Genomic DNA, 21,717 nt, shown 5'->3' on the forward strand with positions numbered 1-21,717 from the left:
GCTCCAGCACTGCGCTTCCTTCTTTGGTGATATTGGCTCTGGTACAGCACCACTCTGGACTTCACGCTGGCAGGATTTTGCCGCCTACAAAATCTTGGTGCTCTTCTTGATGCCTGCCTAATTTGCCTAATGGAAGCACTGCCCTGAGCAAGACCATGGCTTTTTGCCTATGGGCACTCAGATCTTAAATCCAGTCCTGCATACCGTCCTATTTTTCTTCTTATACAGGAAACTTGTATCAATCGTATCTAAAAACAGTGGCTCAGACAGAACTAAACATGCTGTAGTTTGGTTCTTTTTGCACTTCATCTTCTGACAGTGCAAGGAGAATCCAGGGCTCCTTCTTTCTGTCACAACACCAGGACTTTAGTAACATCCACATTCTCATTCACTAGCCACACTGCACACACCATCAGGTTTTGTTTTGTTTTGTTTTGTTTTTTATTTGCTAAGTTTTATTTTAATTCAAGGACTTTGCTTCATACAAAACATAATTGTAGAAACAACTGCAGAATTCAAAGTTTGGCTGATAAATAGTACTCAGGCAGGAAAGTAGTCAATTGAAGGACATTTTTTTTCCAGTTCCAGCTGTGTTGCATGACTGGAAATTCTGATACTTTTTGAAACACTGTTTTGTTGTTGTTTTTTTTTTTTCATATAAAGCTTTTGCAACAAACCCCCAATTTATATCAAATATAATTAAAAATTAACAACTGATGAATACATGGTATCAAAAAAGTACGAAGATAAACATTTTCCATGCACATACTTTTTATATGTATAATATGTATATATTTTACATGCAAACATTACTTGTTCAAATTACAGCCACTACGAGACTGGTTCTGGATGCAGAAAATTGGTTGGTGCATTTCAAGTTTGGCAACTCACCATAAGAATTCTGGGAAATAGATCATATATGCATTTAAAGAGACAGCAGAGGCGCTGTACATAAATAGGAACAATGGAAAATGGGCCTTCTCTGCACTTGGAAAGGAACCCCATAAGAATAACAGGGAATATGGTAGTGGTGGCAAAGTCTTCATCAACTTCAAGTACAGCACAAGAAGTGAAAGGATCCCTGTGTTGGCCAAGGCCATTACCTACTAAATTAAGCCATTGTTATTCTATAGGACTGTAACTTTTAATATCCCACAGGATACAAAAGGATGGTTGGAAATGGGAAGAAATGCAACATAAATAAATAACTAAATAAATAAAAATAAAAATTACATAAAAATATTTCCTTTTAAACGCTCAAAGTAGGCATAATATGGTTGCATGCAGCTATTAGGAGATTTTTTTTATTTTTGTCTTTACTTCTTGAAGTAAAATGTCACGTTTTCTTTAAAATGCCTAAGAAACTTTGTGCCTTCATGTAAGGAAAATGTATAAAACATTTGGTCACAATCATTCTGAAGCCTGATACAGGAGAATTCAGCAGATAAAGCTACAGAATGGGTGAAGGTCTCATTTTCTTCTAGTTTGTTTTTTTTTTTTGTTTTTTTTTTTAAATAGTGTCATCTTGTTGCATAGCCCTACTGATAAAAACAGCATCCATAACATATCTTGTGGTTAATGCACTTCTTTTTACGTTTCTGTCCTTTTTTGCTTTCTAGTTTTTTTTAAATATTCTCAAAAGTGCACATATTTTCCCCATCATCTTAACTTTGAGTGGAATCGGATTTTCAAAAGGCAAAACAGTTAGGCGTTCTCCAATTGTCCATAACACACACAAACTACACATAGCATAGAACATGTTCAGAACTTTCACAACCAAGACTAGACATGCACTATGAAAGTCTCTTTAGTTTTTTTTGTAAAACATCTCAATGGACGCTGTATTTCAAGCAGAAGATGTTGCAGGACCCTGGCTCCCATCCAATGATAAAAGATCTATATTTGTGTTCAGTAAAAACTGTTCTTTTGAACATTGTTTCCAACCTGGTTAGTGACTGTATTACAATTTCCAGAAACACATATACATGGTTCTGTATGCTTACAGTATCCCAGGACAGACCTTTCTTGGCTTCCTTTTCTCAAATTCCAAGGTAATGAAGCACAGGGGCTGCATCAGTACTACGAAATGTTTAATAAGGATAGGCACTTGGTAGTGAAAAACTGGAGTGCAGAGCCCCCACCACAATTAGGATAGTATAAAAGAAACTCTGATATTTTAGGGAGATCAGATCATTCCACATTAACATTTTCTTTTTTTTTTTTTTTGTTCTATACTTTCATTACAAAATATTCCAAGATCTGTAATCAAGCTTCTGACATAGCAAAACAAATCCCACAGGATTTAGGATTTAAACATGCAGGCATCTGATCACCTCAATGCTACCACACCCTCCAACATCTGAAACCACAAGAGCGGTGCAATGTAGGATAGGGCAAGTGACTGAAGAGAGCTTAAGGGCTGTGTGTTGAAGAGGGAGGCACATAGAGATGGGTACATTGTAGAAATAGATCTTATGCATATTGATGGAGGGACAAGGGAGGCATTCTTATAAACCATTCTTTTTTTCAGCACATCAATTTTTGCTTTAACATGTGATCTTGAGTCTTTATGATTATTTGTTTGCCATGTGACTTTCTTGTGTCTCTTTGAAAAAAACACACCAAATAATTATAGGTCAAATGTATTTGGGGTAATATATGCTCCTGTGTGGTGTGGGCTCATCAACAGAAATGGTGGAACCTAGAATGACTAACCCGCTACACTGAAAAAGTACCACCATCAACTGAGGCCATAAACATGCATGGTCTGCTGTGGAAAGCCACAGAGACACGGGGATGCAAACAAACAAATGTTATTTTCAATCATTCATGTAGCATTCCAATAACCAAGCTAACATGGAGATTTTGCTGACCCTCGCTATCGTTCATGATATGTACTGGGAGACTCCTCACTGTGATTGTAAGAAAACAGTGCTTCCTCTTCCAGCCTCACTCCTTTTCAATGTAAATATATCAGCCACCAACACATGCAGAAAGGCAAGTAAAACCCTGCTATTCCACTGGCCTTTTGCTCAAGTGAGAAATTATCATCAACAGCATCACTATTAAAGCACAGGGTCTCGCTCCATGTTAACTGGATAGTCTGTTGAAGAATTAGATAAATACTTGGAACATGGAAAATAAAATTTAATTACAGAGTTCTGGTTGCTTAATCCTTTTGAAACGTGCATGACTGGAGTGCAAAGCTGACAGAGGTTTTCCTTTAATAGTATACAGTGTTTTACTGTACAATTTCAAAAAAATCATGAAAAGCTAAAGCTCTTTCTATGAGCTTGATAAAACCAGTTGCATGAAATCTTTTGTTACTGTATGTGAGACAGAATCATGAGTGGTGCTGTTTGGAATTAGAAAGACAGAGCAGCAAGGAAAGGCTATTTCACTGCTAAAATAGTCTCCTGTAAGTTCTCTCTCTCTCTCTGCTAGCATGTTATGTTATTAGGTTTTAGTGTGAAGGAAAGTGTAAGGCTTGACATAGGAGCAGACTGCCAGGAACAGCTGGAGCAGAGAGATATACAGACAACATAGTGCATTCAACAACTTCAAACTTATTACTGACTATTAAAACCTCATTGTTATCAAGGTATTTAGTCTATGGAGTTCATCACCCCGTGACTCTTATAACCCCATGACATCTTGTTCTCTTGCAGTCCATTGGAAAGAGACAATACATTTATTTATTTTTGCACAACACCCTCTCCTTTCCTCCCCCAACAAACAGAAAAAAATGTCCCAGAGTCTTTTCTACAGAATAAATTCACATCAGTCCTCGCATTTTGCTTAGGCTGCAGATTTTGGCATCTGCCGGAAGCTGGATGGTATTAAGCACTGGCCGAGGCTTTGTGAGAGGGAGGCATTTTAAGGTCCCACTGAAATGCATGGAACTAATTTTGCAGGACAAAATGTAAAAAAAAAAAAAAAGGAAAGAAGAAAATATAATAAAAGTGTGGGACAGGCCTACCAAATGCGGGAGAGTTGGCCATTTTCATGTAGAGACGATGAGAACAATAACAAACAGAAGAATTATTTTTCCATCAGTGCAAAAAAAACATTTATAAAAATGACCAATGATGAAACAGAATTGGTTTCACAGATGCACACACACACACACACACACACACACACGAACATACACACATAGAACAGTTCTTTGACATTAATGCTCCTTCATAGCTACTGTTAGTTACCGTCAATGCGAACAGCCAACAGATGATAAAACTCATCAATTTAAAACCAGCTTTTCCCGAGTGTCCTGGCTCTGTGCTAGCACCAGTCATCCTCCTGGGCTTCATGGTAATAGGCCCGTCCTCTCACGCCTGTCCCAGTGCCTGTACCAAGGCCCAAGGTGTAGTGGTAGCCATTGGGAACCCTGCGGATTTGGTGAGACTGTGATGTCAAGGAGGAGACATAAGAAGTCCGGGATGATCTCCCTGAATTTGTGGCCAGCGCTTCCTCGAAGGTCAGAGGGTCTTCCAGCAGAACGTGGAAGGAACTGTCACAATCCTCACGGTGCCCCAAGGAGGGGTCAGAACCAATGCGGGCCACCAGGACGGGGGCGTGGTTCTGGGAGTCACCGCGCAGCAGTGCATTATGCTCTGACAGGCCGCGGCTCAGACGTCCGGGGGAGAAGGCAGGCAGACCGGTTTGCGAAGCAGAGAAGTGGATGGGAGAGGAGTTTGCAGTCTTGTAGGTTATGCTGGGGCGGGGGGTTAGAGGCGTCTGAGGGAGCTGTCTCCGACCCCGACACGGGGTGCTAGCACCAGATGTCAACAGCAGGGGGCTCCCATTAACTGAACCACTGCCCTACATGAAAATTGGAACAAAGCAAAAAAATAAAATAAAAAAACAGACAGACACAGAGAGGCACGCACATAAAAATAAATAAATAAAAATACGCCAGGACAGTGACATAGGGGAATGTACCAGAGCCACAGGAGGAGAGCAAAATAAAATAAAAATAAATAAAGTTTAGACAACGACAGTCAAGAGAGAAAAAGTGAAGAAATTAAAAAACAGATATAAAGATTAAGAAAAATAAAATACCGCATGTGATAAATTACAAAGAGAAACAATTACTGCATTAGTGGAGACAATTACACAACTTTCAAACAGCAGCATTCCCAGTTTTTAGTATATTGTACCTTGTGTAGTACAGACAATAAGAGGGCCAAACACCAGTGAATGGAAAGGTATCAGTAATGAGATAGCTTTACTCTAAAATTAGTAATCTAATTGCTTAGGGATTTTTAAAAATATAATTAGAGACCATGATAATCAAAGGTCTCTAATTATTTGAATATGTATCAGGTGGAATCTTTTGTGATTTTTTTAAAGTTTTTATGCTATTGTACATGTTATAAACAGCATGTAATAATACAGTAGATGACAACAGATAAAGATCTGTTGGCCCCATTGTTCCTGTTCATTTTGTAAATGGTATATGATAGCTGTCAGCCTTAGGAGCTTGACTGCTTGTAGGATATCATTCCTTATACAAGTCAGTTTTCCTTGTCCTTTTGCTTTTTTGGTTCTTTTCCATTCTAGATAGATGAATATACAAGTTCCCATACTCAAACTAACATCCAGCACAAATTTAACTATGGAAACAGAATACAAATAAAGTTCTTTCAAGTCTGTGGTGTACAATGTGTAGTGCTAGTATAGTTTCATTTCAGAATCTAGCCTCTCATTTGCCCTCACAGTAACATGATTTCACATGCATGCTGCTGTTAGTAGGTCATTTGTTTTGCACACTGGCTCACTTTCCTAATTCTTGCATTGATTAAATGCTGCACAAAGATATATAATAATGATAAGACAAGAATACAGGCAAAAACATCACTGTATGTCAGGACTGAAAATCATGTCCTTTATAAAGAAATTTTTGCAGAAGGTCTCAATTGAATAAGTTTCACTGTAAATCAGTAGTTAAAACACAAATATATATCTACATGCACTTTTTTTTTTGCTGGTGCCTCTGTTCCATTTCTATGGCAAAAAAAACCCAGCTTTCAATATTTTGGAAGCTTATCTTTATAAGCTATTACAGTATTTCTCAACCCTCTCCTGGGGACATACCTAATTAGGTTTTCAGGATTGCCACAATGAATATGCATGAGATAGATTTGTATACTCAATGTATTCAAAACTATCTGATGCATAATCATTATGGATATCCTGAAAACCTGACTGGTTAGAAGTGCCCCAGGAGAGGGTTGGGAAACACTGAGCTTTACAATCATTATCAGGAGAAGGAGGAGAAGGAGGAGTTTAGTCACTACAGTTCAGAGAAGTCCTGGCACCTGAGCTTGAGGCTCCCCACTTTTTGCTTCAACCTTAGACAAGTCCTCCCTGTGTCTCCAGGACTTAGTTATGAAAATGTCATTTCTTTTCATTTGACTTTCCAGGCCCACAATCAGTTTTAAAAAAGGAGGACTAATGGGAAGGGGATAGTGTCCTGTTGTTCATTACCATACTCTGTTCTAATGCCAATCTGATTTATATAAAGTTTAAATGTTCAGCTAAACTTAACCTCAAAGGAGGCAGTTAGAAACTTTTATTGGACCAAACAGGTAGGAGCATCTTTACCTTTAAAGGAATAAACCCAACAAAAATGAGGAAGAGGGGTTCGAAATATGCAAGTTGTTACATTGACTAAAACAGATAATGCTGCTGCTTTTAACACACAGTCACCCTCACCCAGGCTTTGCCGATCCATTTTACTCATTTTCAATTGGAACAAGAAACTGACAGAACTTAAAATGACAAATTAAAGATATAAAAACAAAAATAGTGACACGACATTTCTGTACACAGCAGAGCCTGCCTAGCAGACAAGTGAACATTGCATTCCTTCAATACAATTTACCACATACCAACAAGTTTAGCTGTACAGGTTTTGCCCTGATGCTGCTAAATCACCAAATAGCTAAACAAATGCATTGTTAATCTCCCTCCAGTGAAGAAGATCTATTCTTTTGTGATGTGAACACACTGAAATGCAAGATATTATTTCAGCAGACTGAATGTGCTACCACTCTAGTGGAGTCTTGCAGGAGACAGTAGCTCCGTTTCTATGGAGCCAAATTATTCACTGAAATCTTCTCTGGTGCAGTGAGGAGACACAGGGTATTAAGCTGAATGGGTTTTACTTTGCATTTTAGAGTCAGGGTATCTCTGCACTGTGCATGTGCCTCCGCAATGGGTACTGAGATATCTCTGCACTAGGTATATCTGTGTCTCTGCTATGGGCAGTAAGATATCTTTATGTCATGCTTATGTGTATGGAGTGCTGACATACAGTTATATATGCAGTGAATACTGAGGTGTCTTCACCATGTATACAGGTGCCTGATACAGTTTTTGAGAAGCCCCTATGTCACACATGCAGCATGTGTTCCTGCTACAGAAAGAGCTGGATATTTAGCAATGGCCAAAATAATCAAGTTCATGGTCTGGTTATGCTGATGCTACTCTAGGCTGCAAATCTGGCCATCTATAGGGTCATGCATGTTTTCTAAAGGGCCTTGTGGAGCCTTTTCTCATGGGTTAACTTCCAGGTAGTTATGGTGGCAGAAGGATTTTATGGTATCTGCAAATTCCGCACCCAGTGGCAGAAATACTAAGATATCTCTGTGTTTCTTGGTTGTTCAGGCCTGCCATAGGTGCAGAGGTGTGTTGGTGCCTTAATTTAGAAGCAGGAGCATAAACACAGGGTAGAAGGTAAGAGGATATTTATATGACTTTCCTATCATGGGCAATGGAAGCAAAACATTACTTGCAAATATACTGCATTACACTTCCAAGAAAGATTGCTTGTGCTGTATCTCGAAAACCTAGGGATGTCCATGAGTCCGTCCCCATTTATGCCTTGTGCTACCTTGAGCAAGTCAATCAGCCTCCCTGGGTTTAACTTACTTTCTGAGAACGGTGCAAGAATTTGCATTATTGCAAATACGTTTTCACAACAGAGGTTGCTGAATAGTTTTGTATCTCTGTTTGGGATATAGTTTATATAAATGGCACTACAACAAACATCAAACTAAAACAAATTGCTGTACGGTTTTAGTTTTTTTTTCTTTCTGCTTTGGTTTGGTTTAATTGCATTCAAACCCAATGAGGTGATCAGCCATGTGACAGCCTCTTTTTGTTTTGGGACTTGGGGTTCAATGCTGCAGTTTTACTGATATTATTGTTTCCCATTACCCCCCTCCTCCACATTTTGCTTACTGCAGGAAAAAGTTTTTAAAAAGTATTAAAAATCCTCTGCTGCAGATTGGTCTCGGCCAAAACGTAGGAAGAGAAAGGATTGCAGTTGCAGAATGGTCTCTTCCTGCAAAGGGTGAGCATGAAAGACACTAGAAAGTGCTGTATACAGCTTAGGTGGGTTACGATGTTGTGACAGAATTAAAACTCAGCTCCGCACAGGAGAGAGCGAATAGGGGATACAGTGGGAGCAGTTAGCTAATCCAGCAGAGTGTGCTTAAGAGACTCCACAGGGAAGGAGGCAGAAGAAAAAAGGAGACAGAGCCTCTGGAAGGGGGCAAAAAGGGCCCTGGGGATCGAATTCTCTGGTTTGGGAGTGCCGTAACACCTAACTCTTCTCCCTCAGCTGACATAAATGGGGGTGGGGGGAAGCCAGATAGGTTGGTGTAAGATGGAACACTTTGCTTTGAGAGTGACTGAAGGAGGAAGGCCCTGAACCCCCAGACAAACATTATCCTTCAGAAATGCACAAGGTCAAAGAAACTGAAGCCACTTGATCAGTCTCAATGCTATTAATAACATACACTTATTTTCTTGAGTTTATTAACCGTTAAATATTTTCCAATGCATTCGCCCAGGGCAATGGAATCATGGTTATGTTGTTCCAAAAATGTGTCACTCAATTAAATTGCAGCAGTGGACAAATAGTTTCCAAATCTATGTTATAATTTAAGTTGTTGCTTCTGACCTTGATGATGGCTCACTAACAAGTATAACTTTTGAAGGAACCCTCTAGATCAGAGCTTCCCGAACCTGTCTTGGGGGACCCCATAGCTAGTCGGGTTTTCAGTATATGCAAATTTATCTCATGCATTTTCATTGTGAATATCTTGAAAATCCAGCTGGCTGTCAGTTCCCCAGGACAGGTTTGGGATGCTCTGCTCTAGGTTCCCACTATCTATTTTGCCCCTAGTTTAAGCCCTAGCCTAGGATTTGAGGTAGGAGGTAGGCATTTGCAGACCATGCCTTGCAGGCACCTCCTGTGAGGATGCCTGGATTGATCCACAAGCCTCTATAAAAGCAGGCAGAGCACAAGGAGCTGTATGGTTTTCTGTAATTTTGAGTTGAGTTTTGGAGAAGCTGGATAATTTTTTTAAGTTTTCCCCCATTTTTTAGGCCCACAGCCTGATACTGATATGACCAGTCTCCACTTGGTTTGGCAGGGAGTATGTCTGTGAGTGGAAGAAGAGATTTTGAGAGTCTGTTTTTGCGAAGACTTTGTTTTTTTTCTGTGGAGGCTAGTCCTGCCTCAGGAGGATTTTTTCCCTCTGCCTGGAGGAAGTCAGGATAAGATGCTGTGATTCATTGCCTGCAACACAAGGGGGGACAGCAGTGTTTTGCCAGAGAAGAAGAATAGAGTATTTTTGGAAAAAAGTTTTGCTCCAGTTTTTTGAGAGGAATTTTTGTGTCACCAATTCCTACCTGTGAAAAGGAAAAAGAGTTTGATTTTTCCATTATGTGGGACTTTCTAACCCAGAGGTGCAAGAGAAACATAAGGGAAAGAGATCAGGATATCCCAGCCCCCACAAAGAACCCATTCTCTATCACTCAGGTTCGTGTCCTAGTGCACGCCATCTGAGGGACACTAACTCAGCTGAGCAGCTCTCAGACAGGCAGTACTTTTAGAATTTTGTTGAGAAGATCAGTTGGAAAAATGCGGTTGCTAATTGGATTGAAGCCATTTCTGATTGCAACAAATGTTTGTTGGAACAGCCTACTAGCATGTCCAGAGTCTTTTGAGACAATACAAGGGGACCCTAATTATGAGCAGATCTGTGAGTGTTTTCCCTCTTGGTTTGCCTTGGGCCTTGGAAGTTTATCCTATCCCCCACTGGAAAGCACCCTGATATCCAGGGCCTGTGGATTGGAACAGTGAGAGAGAAAAAAGGTTTGTGGCCTATGGACAACCATGCACCCTTGTATTCAGGAAACCCACCGAAAAGGGGGTTACACACTTCGATAGTTAGTAATGTTAAAATTTTAGAGGGAAATGTTCATGAAGTTTTCTGATGAAAGACATAATTAGAAGACTATTGTCCCACAAAGATGTCTAGAGGTTAGCTGCTATATACGAGTTTCTAAGGAAATTAAAAAGTCATGGGATAGGAGGTGGTATCCTTTCATGGATTACAAACTGGTTGAAAGACAGGAAACAGAAAGTAGGATTAAATGGTCAATTTTCTCAGTGGAAAAGGGTAAACAATGGAGTGCCTCAGGGATCTATACTTGGGCTGGTGCATTTCAATATATTTATAAATGATCTGGAAAGGAATATGATGAGTGAGGTTATCAAATTTGCAGATGATACAAAATTATTCAAAGTAGTTAATCACAAGCAGATTGTGATAAATTGTAGGAGGACCTTGCGAGACAGGAAGATTAGGCATCCAAATGGCAGATGAAATTTAATGTGGACATGTGGAAGGTGATGCATATAGGGAAAAATAATCCATGCTTTAATTACACAATGTTAGCTTCCATATTAGGAGCTACCAGCCAGGAAAAAGAGCTAGGCGTCATAGTGGATAATACATTGAAATTGTCAGCTCAGTGTGATACAGCAGTCAGAAAAGCAAACAGAATATTAGGAATTATTAGAAAGGGAATGGTGAATAAAACGGAAAATATCATAATGCCTCTGTATAGCTCTACGGTGAAACCGTACCTTGAGTACTGTATATAATTCTGGTCACCATATCTTAAAAAAGATATAGTTGTGATGGAGAAGGTACAGAGAAGGGCAACCAAAATGATAAAGGGGATGGGACAGCTCTACTATGAGGAAAGGCTAAAGAAGTTAGGGCTGTTCAGCATGGAGAAGAGATGGCTGAGGGAGGATATGATAGAGGTCTTTAAAATCATGAGAGGTCTAGAATGGGTAAATGTGAACTGGTTATTTAATCTTTCAGATAATAGAAGGATTAGGGGGCACTCCATGAAGTTAGCATGTAGCCCATTTAAAACTAATTAGAGAAAATTCTTTTTCACTCAATGTACAATTAAGCTCTGGAATTTGTTGCCAGAGGATGGAATTAGTGCAGTTAGTGTAGCTGGGTTTAAAAAAGGTTTGGATAAGTTCATGGTGGAGAAGTCCATTACCTGCTATTAATCAAGTTGTCTTAGAAAATAGCCACTGCTATTACTGGCATCAGTAACATGGAATAGACTTAGTTTTTGGGTACTTGCCAGGTTCTATTGGCCTGGATTGGCCACTGTTGGAAACAGGATGCTGGACTTGATGGACCCTTGGTCTGACCCAGTATGGCATGTTCTTATGTTCGTAGGATGTCTAGAAGCAGTGAGGTAAGTCTACATGTTTTGTGCTATAGTCCACTAAAATTAAAGCGTTTGGACTCGGTTCTGAAAAATGTTATAAGCCATGTAAAAACCTAAATATTTGTTAATAATCTAACAAATTTCTTGTCATCTAACAAGTGCGAAGTTCTGGTGGCCTTTTTGGTTTTGAAGAAAAGTGGAATGTCAGAAGGCTGTGATGCCCTTTCTTCAACCAACATATAAAGACATCCTAGTACATGGAGCTTTCAAAACAATTTAGTTTCATTTTCATGAGGGGAAAAAAGATTTTTAGGCAGCTCCAGGAAGATATTTGATCTTGACCCAAAGAGATTTTCTTCTGTGCATGGTTTTGTGTATATTTCTGAATTTTGCAGATTAGAGACCTTTGGCATTTTTATACTTTGGTTTATAATCCTGAAGGTCTGGCCCTGTCATTTCATTTCGTTAAGGCTCTACCTGCATCCCTCCCCAACCTCTCCCTACCTGTTACCCAGACCCACAGTCTCCTCCTCACCTGTCTGCTGTGACCTTGTTCCTGGCCTCCGCTGGGGGAAGTGGGCCTGCTGGGATCAGATGACTTTGGCTGAGAGTGGTCCCGGCTGCCATAACGGTCACAGGAGTAGAAACGTTGTTTTTCAGAGGAAGAGGAGGAATGTTGTTTCCTCTCTTGGGACCTGCCGCGTTCCTGCCTCTTTTCCTTGGATGAGACCTCCCCTGGTTGTGCCAAGGCAAAATCGTTGGTAGTGGCTGAAAAAGACAGCAAAATATCAAGACAAGAGACAGTATGTTTAAAAGCAGTCTCATGGACAGTCACTCTCCTCTCCATGTGATTTAGAACTGCAGCAAAATAGAATAGGCAGAGCACCAAGATCAGGTAGGAGTAACTGCATTTAGTCTTTTGGTGCACGCGAAATGTATGTTTCTTTAACACTTAGGATCAGATTTACATTTTAAGAAAAAAAAAAAGTTTTAAAAGCCTGCAATTCAGTTTGCTTGCATAGTTCTGAAACAGTGTACCTTCTTCCCAAGAATCTAATTTCCTGCAATTTCAGGAAGGGGAAATAAAATCCACAGAACAAACAGTGCAAGCAACAATTTGTGGAATTTTATCTGAAAGCACTAAGAAGTCAATATACAAAGGGTTTGTCCAGCTAAGTTTGGGATTTAGCTGGACGAAATCATGAGTTTAAATTCAATGCCATATTGACTGCTCAGATTTTAAATGGATAAGTCATTATCCAAATAAACTGGTTAAATTAAAGGCAAAGCTGGGGCATTCCAGGTTCAGAAAGGTGCCAATATAGACCAACGATTAACAAATAATTAAATGTATTGCCACATTGTTATTTTATGTTCCGATTTTAACCCATGCCTAATTCGATAAAGCAAGGAACTTTAGTCAAAGGCCTGCTTAAAAAAATAAGCCTTTAACATCTTCTTAAATGTTTGACACTCCCAAAGTATATTCTATAGCAGTAGACTTGCCACAGAAAAGGGTAAATTTAAAGAGCTCGGCGCTTGCCAAAGTCGGGAGATACGCACATCTCTCAGACCAGCGCGTGCCGCATGGATTTTTAAAAACGTATGAGTACGCACCAAAAGATTTTTGGGGAAAAAAAACTGTCGGAGAATGGGTGTGGTCTGGGTGGGGTGTGGATATTCCTGGATTTTATCATTAAAACAGCACATAATTATTTACGCACACAAGTGCGCACTGGAATCCCTATCTGCGTATCTTTACTACTGCTATGGATGGCGTGTAACAAGTATAATAAAAAAATGAGGCTAGTTAGCAAGGATTGAAGGGTTGGGCTAAAAGGGTAAAAGGGAGGCAAGTTAATTAGGGGTGTTACTAAGTCCTATCCTTTTCCTGGGCTCAATATTTTGTGAGGGTCTGTCTGTGTTCTGCATGTATGACTGGGTGAGGTATTCTGCTAGCATGTAGTTTCTGTGTAGGGATCTTTAGCAGCCTGGCTTATTCTGTTTTTCTAATAGGAAGTGTATTGGTGTCTTATTGCCAGGTGTAATATTTGCAGTGTTGCCTTTTCATAGGTAGAATTATTACTGTTTGAGTGATGAAAGTTAGTGCCATTTTGGTATGGGAGGTTTCCTACTGTATATTGTAATTCAGTTTACTCATAGCTTTCTGAGGACTACACCCATACCCATGCTTTACAACAGGCCTAATACCATATGGGTTCAGTGCCTTTTTTGCAGGGGATTTTCGGGTTGGCACCACAGAAGTGCATGTAAATATAATATACATGTAACTAATATTTTTACCACAAAAGACTGTACTTTGAATGTCCTTTTTATATAAAATCTATTATACATTCATAATTTATAATTGTGTGCCCCAGCTGGTATAAGAGTAGTACTGGTAGTCTTGTGCTTCTAACCCACTCCTCCTGCCACTGAGGCCTGCCTTTCTCCTGCTTGTTTCAGTCAGCTCTTTGAACCCATGCAGTGCGCATGGAAGAAGGATGTATTTGTGATTCTTCAATGTATTTATCAAAATCTTGGAGGGGGTAGGGGAGGCAGGTGGAAGGACCTATGGGCCCATTCCCTGGATCTTTAAATACTTAGCAATGCCCCTGCAGTAGAATATGAATAAAAGACAGGCACTAGATAACTGGGAGCCAAACCATGTACTGCCTTAAATACTATAATTATGACCTTAAACTTAATCCTCACTGGGAGCCAATATAAATTCTTTCCCATTGGTGAAATATGTGCCATGTCTGGGAGTCCCTGTTATCAACTGTAATTTTGGTGGCTAACTTTTTATCTGACTAATGAGGGTGTAATGGGGCATTTCAGGGTGGAGATGACTATCTAGCTAAGGGGGTCATTTATTAAAGTGCTATATGGCATTTAACTATACATTTTTCATTGAGAGAGAGAGAAAGAGAGGGAGGGAGAGAGAGAGAGAGAGAGAGAGAGAGAGAGAGAGAGAGAGAAAGAGAACCTAGCTATAAGGCCATCATATTAGGTAGATATTTATACCTCTATATGAGGCCCACGTAGCTACTCGAGGTGAGGTTTAGGTATTAGTGTAGGGGTTAGGGGCCACTTTGACATTCAGAACAGTGCACTCTTGTGAAGATTTGATGACCTTCGGAGTGAGAAACTCACCCAAAGATGAGATTTGTGCAATGTTCTCTCTCTCTCTCTCTCCAGTGGTTGTAGGTAGGAATGAAAAAGTTACTGCAGTTTGTGCTTTATTATCATAAAACATGCCTCTTTTCCTATTGCATGTGATATTTAGTGCATTTTGATAAATCCAGCCCTAAGTTAGCCAAATAAATGCAGATTTTCAGCGTTTATGTGGCTAACATAGCCAGATAGCTTTAGAACAGCCAAACTGCTGTCCTAAAGTCATCTGCTTAATCTTTCTGGCTAACTTTAAGATAGCCAGGAATATTCAACAGCATGTCTGCACTGCTAAACAACCCTGCAAAGTTCACCAGCCAGTCAGCGGCTGAATATGTACCTGTTTATCTTTTGTTTAGAAATGCATACAATTTGGATAGGTCTGAAAATATGGCCTCAAATTTACACTGTAGGAAAGGCCACCTGAAATCAAGGTGTTCAGGAGGCATGTTGTACATTAGGAAAATAATAATAATTACCTATATCTTCACGACACTGCTGTGTGCCAGAGATAGTAATGAACATGAACATTACCTGTGTCTCCATTGTCCTGCTGGGTTGGTGACCTCTCCAAAGATTTCTGCTTCTTCTCTTTCCGGCGATGGCAGCGATGATGATGGTGGTGGTGTGTCCGATCAGGTGGTGCCCGCTCTAAAGAGTATTCATACAGCTGGATGCCACGGGGACGCTGCTGCTGCTGCGGCGTCAGTGTGGAGATGGACCGCTTCATGGGGCTCGTGTCTGGAATAGGCTGGAAAAGGACAGGAGCAGGTCAGACTGGGGGCAGCGTAGAGCCCAAACCCTCCTATACAGGAAAGAGACTTTGCACTGGGAAGATAAGTTAAATATCATGCAAAAAGGGAACAGCTGTGCAAAAATGGACAAGGGAATGGTGTGTGTGTGTATGTGTCTGGGTGATCGCAGTGCTCTTTAATTTTACTTGTGCTAAGTTCTTCCTACTTGTATGCATGGACTTGTATATTAATGACAGTATATGATGGCTTCAGGATCAATTTACAAAAGAAATTCCCCAGTCTGGTCTATGCAGGCTGATGAGGCCTGAAGAAGGTCTGCTCTGGTTCCCATTTTATGACCATGCGATTGTTTTTCTCCTGCCTTCATTCTCTTGCTGATATCAAATTCCGGCATCTCAGTGCAGTTCTTGTAACCTTAGAGAAAGGACTCCCCTCCTCTTCCCTTGTATCACTTCCATACCTGTCAAATCCTACAACTGAATACCAGAGATAGCCACAACTTTAGGTTATGGGACAGGGGAGGGAGGGCTTGATGTGGTAATGAAATGCTGAACTTTTCACAGGCCCCCACTCACTGTGACAACTTGCAATACCCAGCACCTTCCTCCCAGAGTAATGTCTCCAAATTGATTAATTTTGCATATACTGTGACAGGACTGAACTTCACCTGTAAGCCAGGGTATGTTGGGTACGATATCAGGCTCTCAAATTTGCTGCTAATGACCTACTTCATACTTGCATTGTGCCAAAAAGAGCCTCCTTCCGAAGTTCATAACATGCTACAAGCACAAGTAACATTATCTGGATGTATGTGGAAATTGTTCTTAATCAGGCCAGTGTGGTACCCAAACACAATACATTTATTTATTTGCTTATTTAAAATTCTTGTATTCCACAGCTTCCAAACTTAAAAATTCCGTTCAGAGTGCATCACAAAAAACATACATAATAAACATTAAAATTACACTGCAATTTACAAACAGAAAACTGATGCTTCCTTGCTAAAAAAAAACCCCAATATCCAGGAACAATGATGTTTTGACAACTGGGACAATTTCTGTATCTTTCTGCCACATATTATTGGTCTCTGATTGCATCATTTGATAGTTGAGGATCTTCTCTCTCTCTCTCTTCTGTCAGCAATGCGGTTCTTGAGCTCTTCTCCTTTACCAATATATCAGGTTTTCTTGCATCAAGCTTTTTATCTATTGGGATGGGGATTTCCTAGGTGATCACAACTTCTTCTTTCTCTAAAGTTCTCTCAGGGTTGTGATCCCAGTATTTTTCTGGTACAGTGATTTTATAATGTTTACACAATTTCCAGTGGATGAGGTGCCACCTTATTATATTTTTCTGCATACCGGCCATCTGACATTATCACTTGATATCTAGCAATGAGGTATGTAACCTTTTCTAGTTCTGTTTTACAGAATTTGCATTTATCTATTTTACCATTTTTTTTCAAGCTGGCTGTAAACTATCTTGTCTGCAGTCCACTATCCTGTGCTGCAGCTGCAGTTACCAATCTCTCATCCTCAAGTCTATGCTCACCTCTCCTTAAGCATTCCTGAGTCAGATCTTGATCCATGTGGAGTTTCTGAACCATTCTCTGGATTTCCCAGTATATTCACTACAGTCAGACTGAAGAAGATATGCATTTGTTTCTATTGTTTTAGTTTTTGTTATGTGTTTGTACGCCATTAGAGCTGTTGTATATAGAATACAGATAAAGACATGTATAAGCAACATAAAATCAATATATATTTGTGTTTTGCCAATTGATTTTCCTTTTCTTCTGGTCAGATTCCTTAAAGAGTTTTTTTTCTCTTGTTTTGCACAATCCCTTGCCTCTTTCCCATCATGTGTTGGTAAATTTACTGAAACAATTGTCCAAGCTTAAGAATGGAGATTGATTTTGGCAATTTACTGTCGTAATGTTTTTGACTATTAGGATTTGCTGATGCTATATGCTTGAAGGCCTAGAACAGCAGTAACCTACTTCTATAGGACCCTGTGATAGCTTGTGCGGTGAATGAAGAGACGGCTGAGGGGGGATATGATAGAGGTCTTTAAGATCATGAGAGGTCTTGAACAGGTAGATGTGAATCGGTTATTTACACTTTTGAATAATAGAAGGACTAGGGGGCATTCCATGAAGTTAGCAAGTAACACATTTAAGACTAATCGGAGAAAATTCTTTTTCACTCAACGCACAATAAAGCTCTGGAATTTGTTGCCAAAGGATGTGGTTAGTGCAGTTAGTATAGCTGGTTTCAAAAAAGGTTTGGATAAGTTCTTGGAGGAAAAGTCCATTAACAGCGATTAATCAAATTTACTTAGGGAATAGCCACTGCTATTAATTGCATCAGTGGCATGGGATCTTCTTAGTGTTTGGGTAATTGCCAGGTTCTTGTGGCCTGGTTTGGCCTCTGTTGGAAACAGGATGCTGGGCTTGATGGATCCTTGGTCTGACCCAGCATGGCAACTTCTTATGTTCTAATGGCTTGATAACAACCATAGGAAACATAAGAATATAAGAACATAAGAAATTGCCATGCTGGGACAGACCAAGGGTCCATCAAGCCCAGCATCTTGTTTCCAACAGAAGCCAAACCAAGTCACAAGAACCTGGCAATTACCCAAACACTAAGAAGACTCTGGCTGTAACTTCAGTGCATTTTATTTACAATGGCTTTAACTAAAAAAAAAAAAAAAATCAGCACACGCCTTCACTTCAGAAGTTACAACAAACAATATAGTTCATCTTATTTCAGAAAAGCCCAAACCTTTAGTTAGGGAAGGTCCTTGCAATCAATAGCTCTCTCTCTCTGCTTCCCAAGGCCTCCTCAAGCTCTCTCTGCCCTGCCAAGTTAACCCCTTGCTAAAAGTATCTCCTCTGGACCAGAATCCCTTGATCCTTAAGGAGGATCGGAGCAGCTATCTATGATCAGTCCTTTAAGGTGGTTTGAGGAAGTTTCTTATGGACTCCCTCACATACCCTCCCCCTCAGCTCAGCCTTGTCCAGTCCAGTTATATCCGGGCTAACTCCTGGCTCATCCTGAAGGGCACCCCCATTCCAGGTGGCCGACCCCAGTTATCAGTGAGCCGCCCCCACAGAGTTGAAAACGGGGAACAATCTCGTCCCATGATTATTTGAGATAGAAGTTCAGAAAAGGTACCTACTTCCATCATGGCTTATCCTGCTGGAGTTGTTAATAGCATCTAACAAGTTGAACATTTCTGTTTGTTCCCATGTATACACACCAGTGTCTCTTTCCTCTTGTAGCTGATATGCTCCTCCTGAAGCAAGTCCTCATGAACGAGTCTTGCCATACCCCGAATTGACCAGCACTAGGGTGAACACTCCATCTAGTTCAACTTGGATTATAAAGTCCTTAAGTTTTGCATGAGGAGTGTCTACAAAGTTGCAGCTCTGGAACTTTGACCAAGTGCAGCACCATTCATGCTCCCAGTCGTTATTTTCATTCTGAGGTCTTAGCTCCACCTCTGGTTCCCTTTCACATTGCTCTGCCATTATGCGTTCGTGCTCCATGTCTTTATGCCAGGGACATTCCTTCTGCATATGGTCCTCTGCCAAACAGAACAAACAAGTCTGTGGAGCAGGTCGTCCCCCTGCACTGCCCCTCCCTTCCAAGGGCTCCCCCTCGTCGGTCTGTCGATATGGACAGTGTTATTTAACATGGCCGCACAAAGGGCACAAAAGGCAAAGGCACTCACCCCCTCATTCCTGGGTGGTTCCAACCTCTTCATGGTTCTCTTTTTCCTGCGGCTCGAAGATCACCCCTATTTAGGAGATTTGCTTTTTCCCCTGCGTATTTCACCTTCTAAAGTCTGCTGGGTCACTAGTCCAACGTCTATAATTCTGCTTCCCTCATACTGACAGTCCCTTGCCAAGTGACCTCTCTGACTATTGTTAAAGCATGTGGAAGGGACTGTGGCCTGCATTCTGAGCTCAGAAGAAGAGCAGGTTGTCTCAGAAGAATGCAGCTGGGGAGCTTCATTCTCAGGGCTTCACCAGGGGGGTTGCATGAGTTGCCTTTCTAATTCTCTTAGACCGTTGGGCATTAGTTGCACCTGATGAAAGGCTTCCACCAATTCTAGTGCTCTTTCCAATGTGAGACCTGTGTGACAGCAGACCCAGTTCCACATGGGGCAATCAAGCCTGTCTAGGAAGTCTGATCCAGAAGGACCTGTTGGGCTACTTCTAATCCAGGTTTTGCTTCCGGCTGCAACCCTTTCCAGCTGGCATCCTTTAGAGAGTGAAAAAGATTTTCACTCCCTGAGCTGCAGGGTACCCGCCAGAACTGTTGCCAGTACGTTTCTGAGGCATATCCAGCTCTCTACAGGATAGCGGCCTAGAACTCTGCATAGGTGGCCCTCCCATCCAGGTTGATTTCTTGGAAAGCCGGTTGATTTCTGCCTGTGAGAAAATTCGCCAGGTAGGTTGTCCAATTCATTTTGGGCCAAGCCAACAGCTGGGCCGTTCTTTCAAAGTTTTTCAGGCAGACCTCTGGGTCTTGGCCAGCCTTCATTTTAAAGAAGTTGTGAGGCACTGAGGTTGCCTGTGGTATCTTGTTCAGAGCAGCCTGCACAGCCTCTGCTATCTGAAGTAACTCTGTGTGCTGCTGCGTCACCTGCTCTTGTAACAGCTGCTGTTGGCTAATTTGTGTTTGCAGGGCGGTCTTTATTTGCTGCTGGCCGGTACTAAGGAGTTGGATCAACTGCTCCATTCTGTTGCTCTTGTGCCAGCCCATTTACGTACCTCTCTGGGATAGGAGAGCGGGAATCAAGACAAAAAAATCCTGCTGGTCTGTCCGGCCCTTACTCACTCTTTGACATCTGACTATTCAAGCGGGTATAACCCCTTTGGCCTGTGCGCAAATGCGGGTTGCAACTGGGCCACAGGAATGAACCCCTCTGCAGAGGATTTTTTTTCTTGTGGCTGCAGGCCTCTGCCTGTACTTTAAACTTCTGTGTTCTTCCCTTCAGCACCTTCTTTTTTTCTCCAACCTATTTCTTTAGGCAGGGTACCCACAATCAGCTTTTCACTTTCCTCTGGAGGCTTTGGGCTTTTCTCTGTATCATATTTTAGAAAAAAAAAATCCCACTATTAACACCTCATGTGATAGCTCGAGTGGTGAATGGTTTGGTAACTGCCAGAGGAAACACCAAGTAGACTCTGGCTGTGACTTCAGTGCACTTTATTTACAGTGAATATAACTCAAATAAATCGACAGCAGGCCTTCACTTCAGAAGTTACAACAAATAATATAGCTCACCTTATTTCAGGTATGCACAAACCTTTAGTTAGGGGAGGTCCTTGCAATCGGTAGCTCTCTCGCTGCTTCCCAGGGCCTCCTCAAGTTTTCTCTGCCCTGCCAACTTTATCTCTCACTAAAGGGAACTCCCCTGGACCAGAATCCCTTGCAGTGGTGATCCTTAAGGAGGACCAGGCCAGTTACCTGTGACCAGTCTTTTAATTAAACCCTACTGACAATGAAAGGACCCAGACTAAAGGTCTGTGATTCAAATTCAAAACAAGATTGGAGGGCAGACTGGATGGACCACTGGTCTTTTTCTGCGAACTATTTCTATGTATCTAAATAAGTTAGTTTCAGGGAGTTTCTCATGTACTTCCTCACAGGCCCATACTGCCTTCAGCTCTTGAAATGTACAGTCCCCTGTTTTGGGAGAAATCTGGCATAAGGAAGAATTGGGACCCTCCGCCTGTCCGAGCAACCTCCTTCAGCTGCTAGCCCATGCTACAGGGCCATTTTTAGGCCTGTGTGGCTCAAATGCCACGGGGTCTCTCCAGCTGCAGGGCCGGGTGCGGTCAAATCTTTTGCAAAACTTCCTGGAAGTGAGAGTCCATAATTCTTACAGGAGATCCCTAGATTTACCACTGAAGGGTGATAAAACTTTGTGAGTCCCCTGGCCAGATGGAGTGGGAAAGGTGGTGGGGGGGGGGGGGAGGGGGGAATAATGTGCAGAAATCCCTAATCCTGAATAAAAGTCCAGTGTTGTTTTAGGGCTGTCTCCAAATTTGTATTTAGTATTTATTGACTTCCAAAAGTGGAAAATTGACTCATCCCTTGGGAAGGCATTTCTTTAAGCTGAGAAGTCTGGTAGGATGACTGCTGTCCACTTCATGATCTGGGCAAAGCTGGGTGATAAAATCTTGCTGTGTCACCACCAGAGCTCCCACTCT

The 21,717-nt window shown here is 41.2% G+C and overlaps 1 protein-coding gene across 1 annotated transcript in view; it reads right to left on the reverse strand.

Annotated features, from left to right (window-relative positions):
• Positions 1–1,455: 1,455 nt before the first annotated feature.
• Positions 1,456–21,717, reverse strand: part of CACNA1B (calcium voltage-gated channel subunit alpha1 B) — a 1,161,590-nt gene continuing 1,141,328 nt past the window's right edge. The window contains exons 46-48 of the mRNA XM_029613506.1: positions 15,268–15,484; positions 12,095–12,327; positions 1,456–4,821 (exon numbers count right to left, since the gene is read on the reverse strand). Coding sequence (XP_029469366.1) covers positions 4,282–4,821; positions 12,095–12,327; positions 15,268–15,484 — 990 coding nt within the window. The 3' untranslated portion in view covers positions 1,456–4,281. The remainder of the gene's footprint in view (positions 4,822–12,094; positions 12,328–15,267; positions 15,485–21,717) is intronic.

The sequence above is a fragment of the Rhinatrema bivittatum genome, chromosome 8, assembly GCF_901001135.1.
Source record: "Rhinatrema bivittatum chromosome 8, aRhiBiv1.1, whole genome shotgun sequence".
Classification (NCBI taxonomy): domain Eukaryota; kingdom Metazoa; phylum Chordata; class Amphibia; order Gymnophiona; family Rhinatrematidae; genus Rhinatrema; species Rhinatrema bivittatum.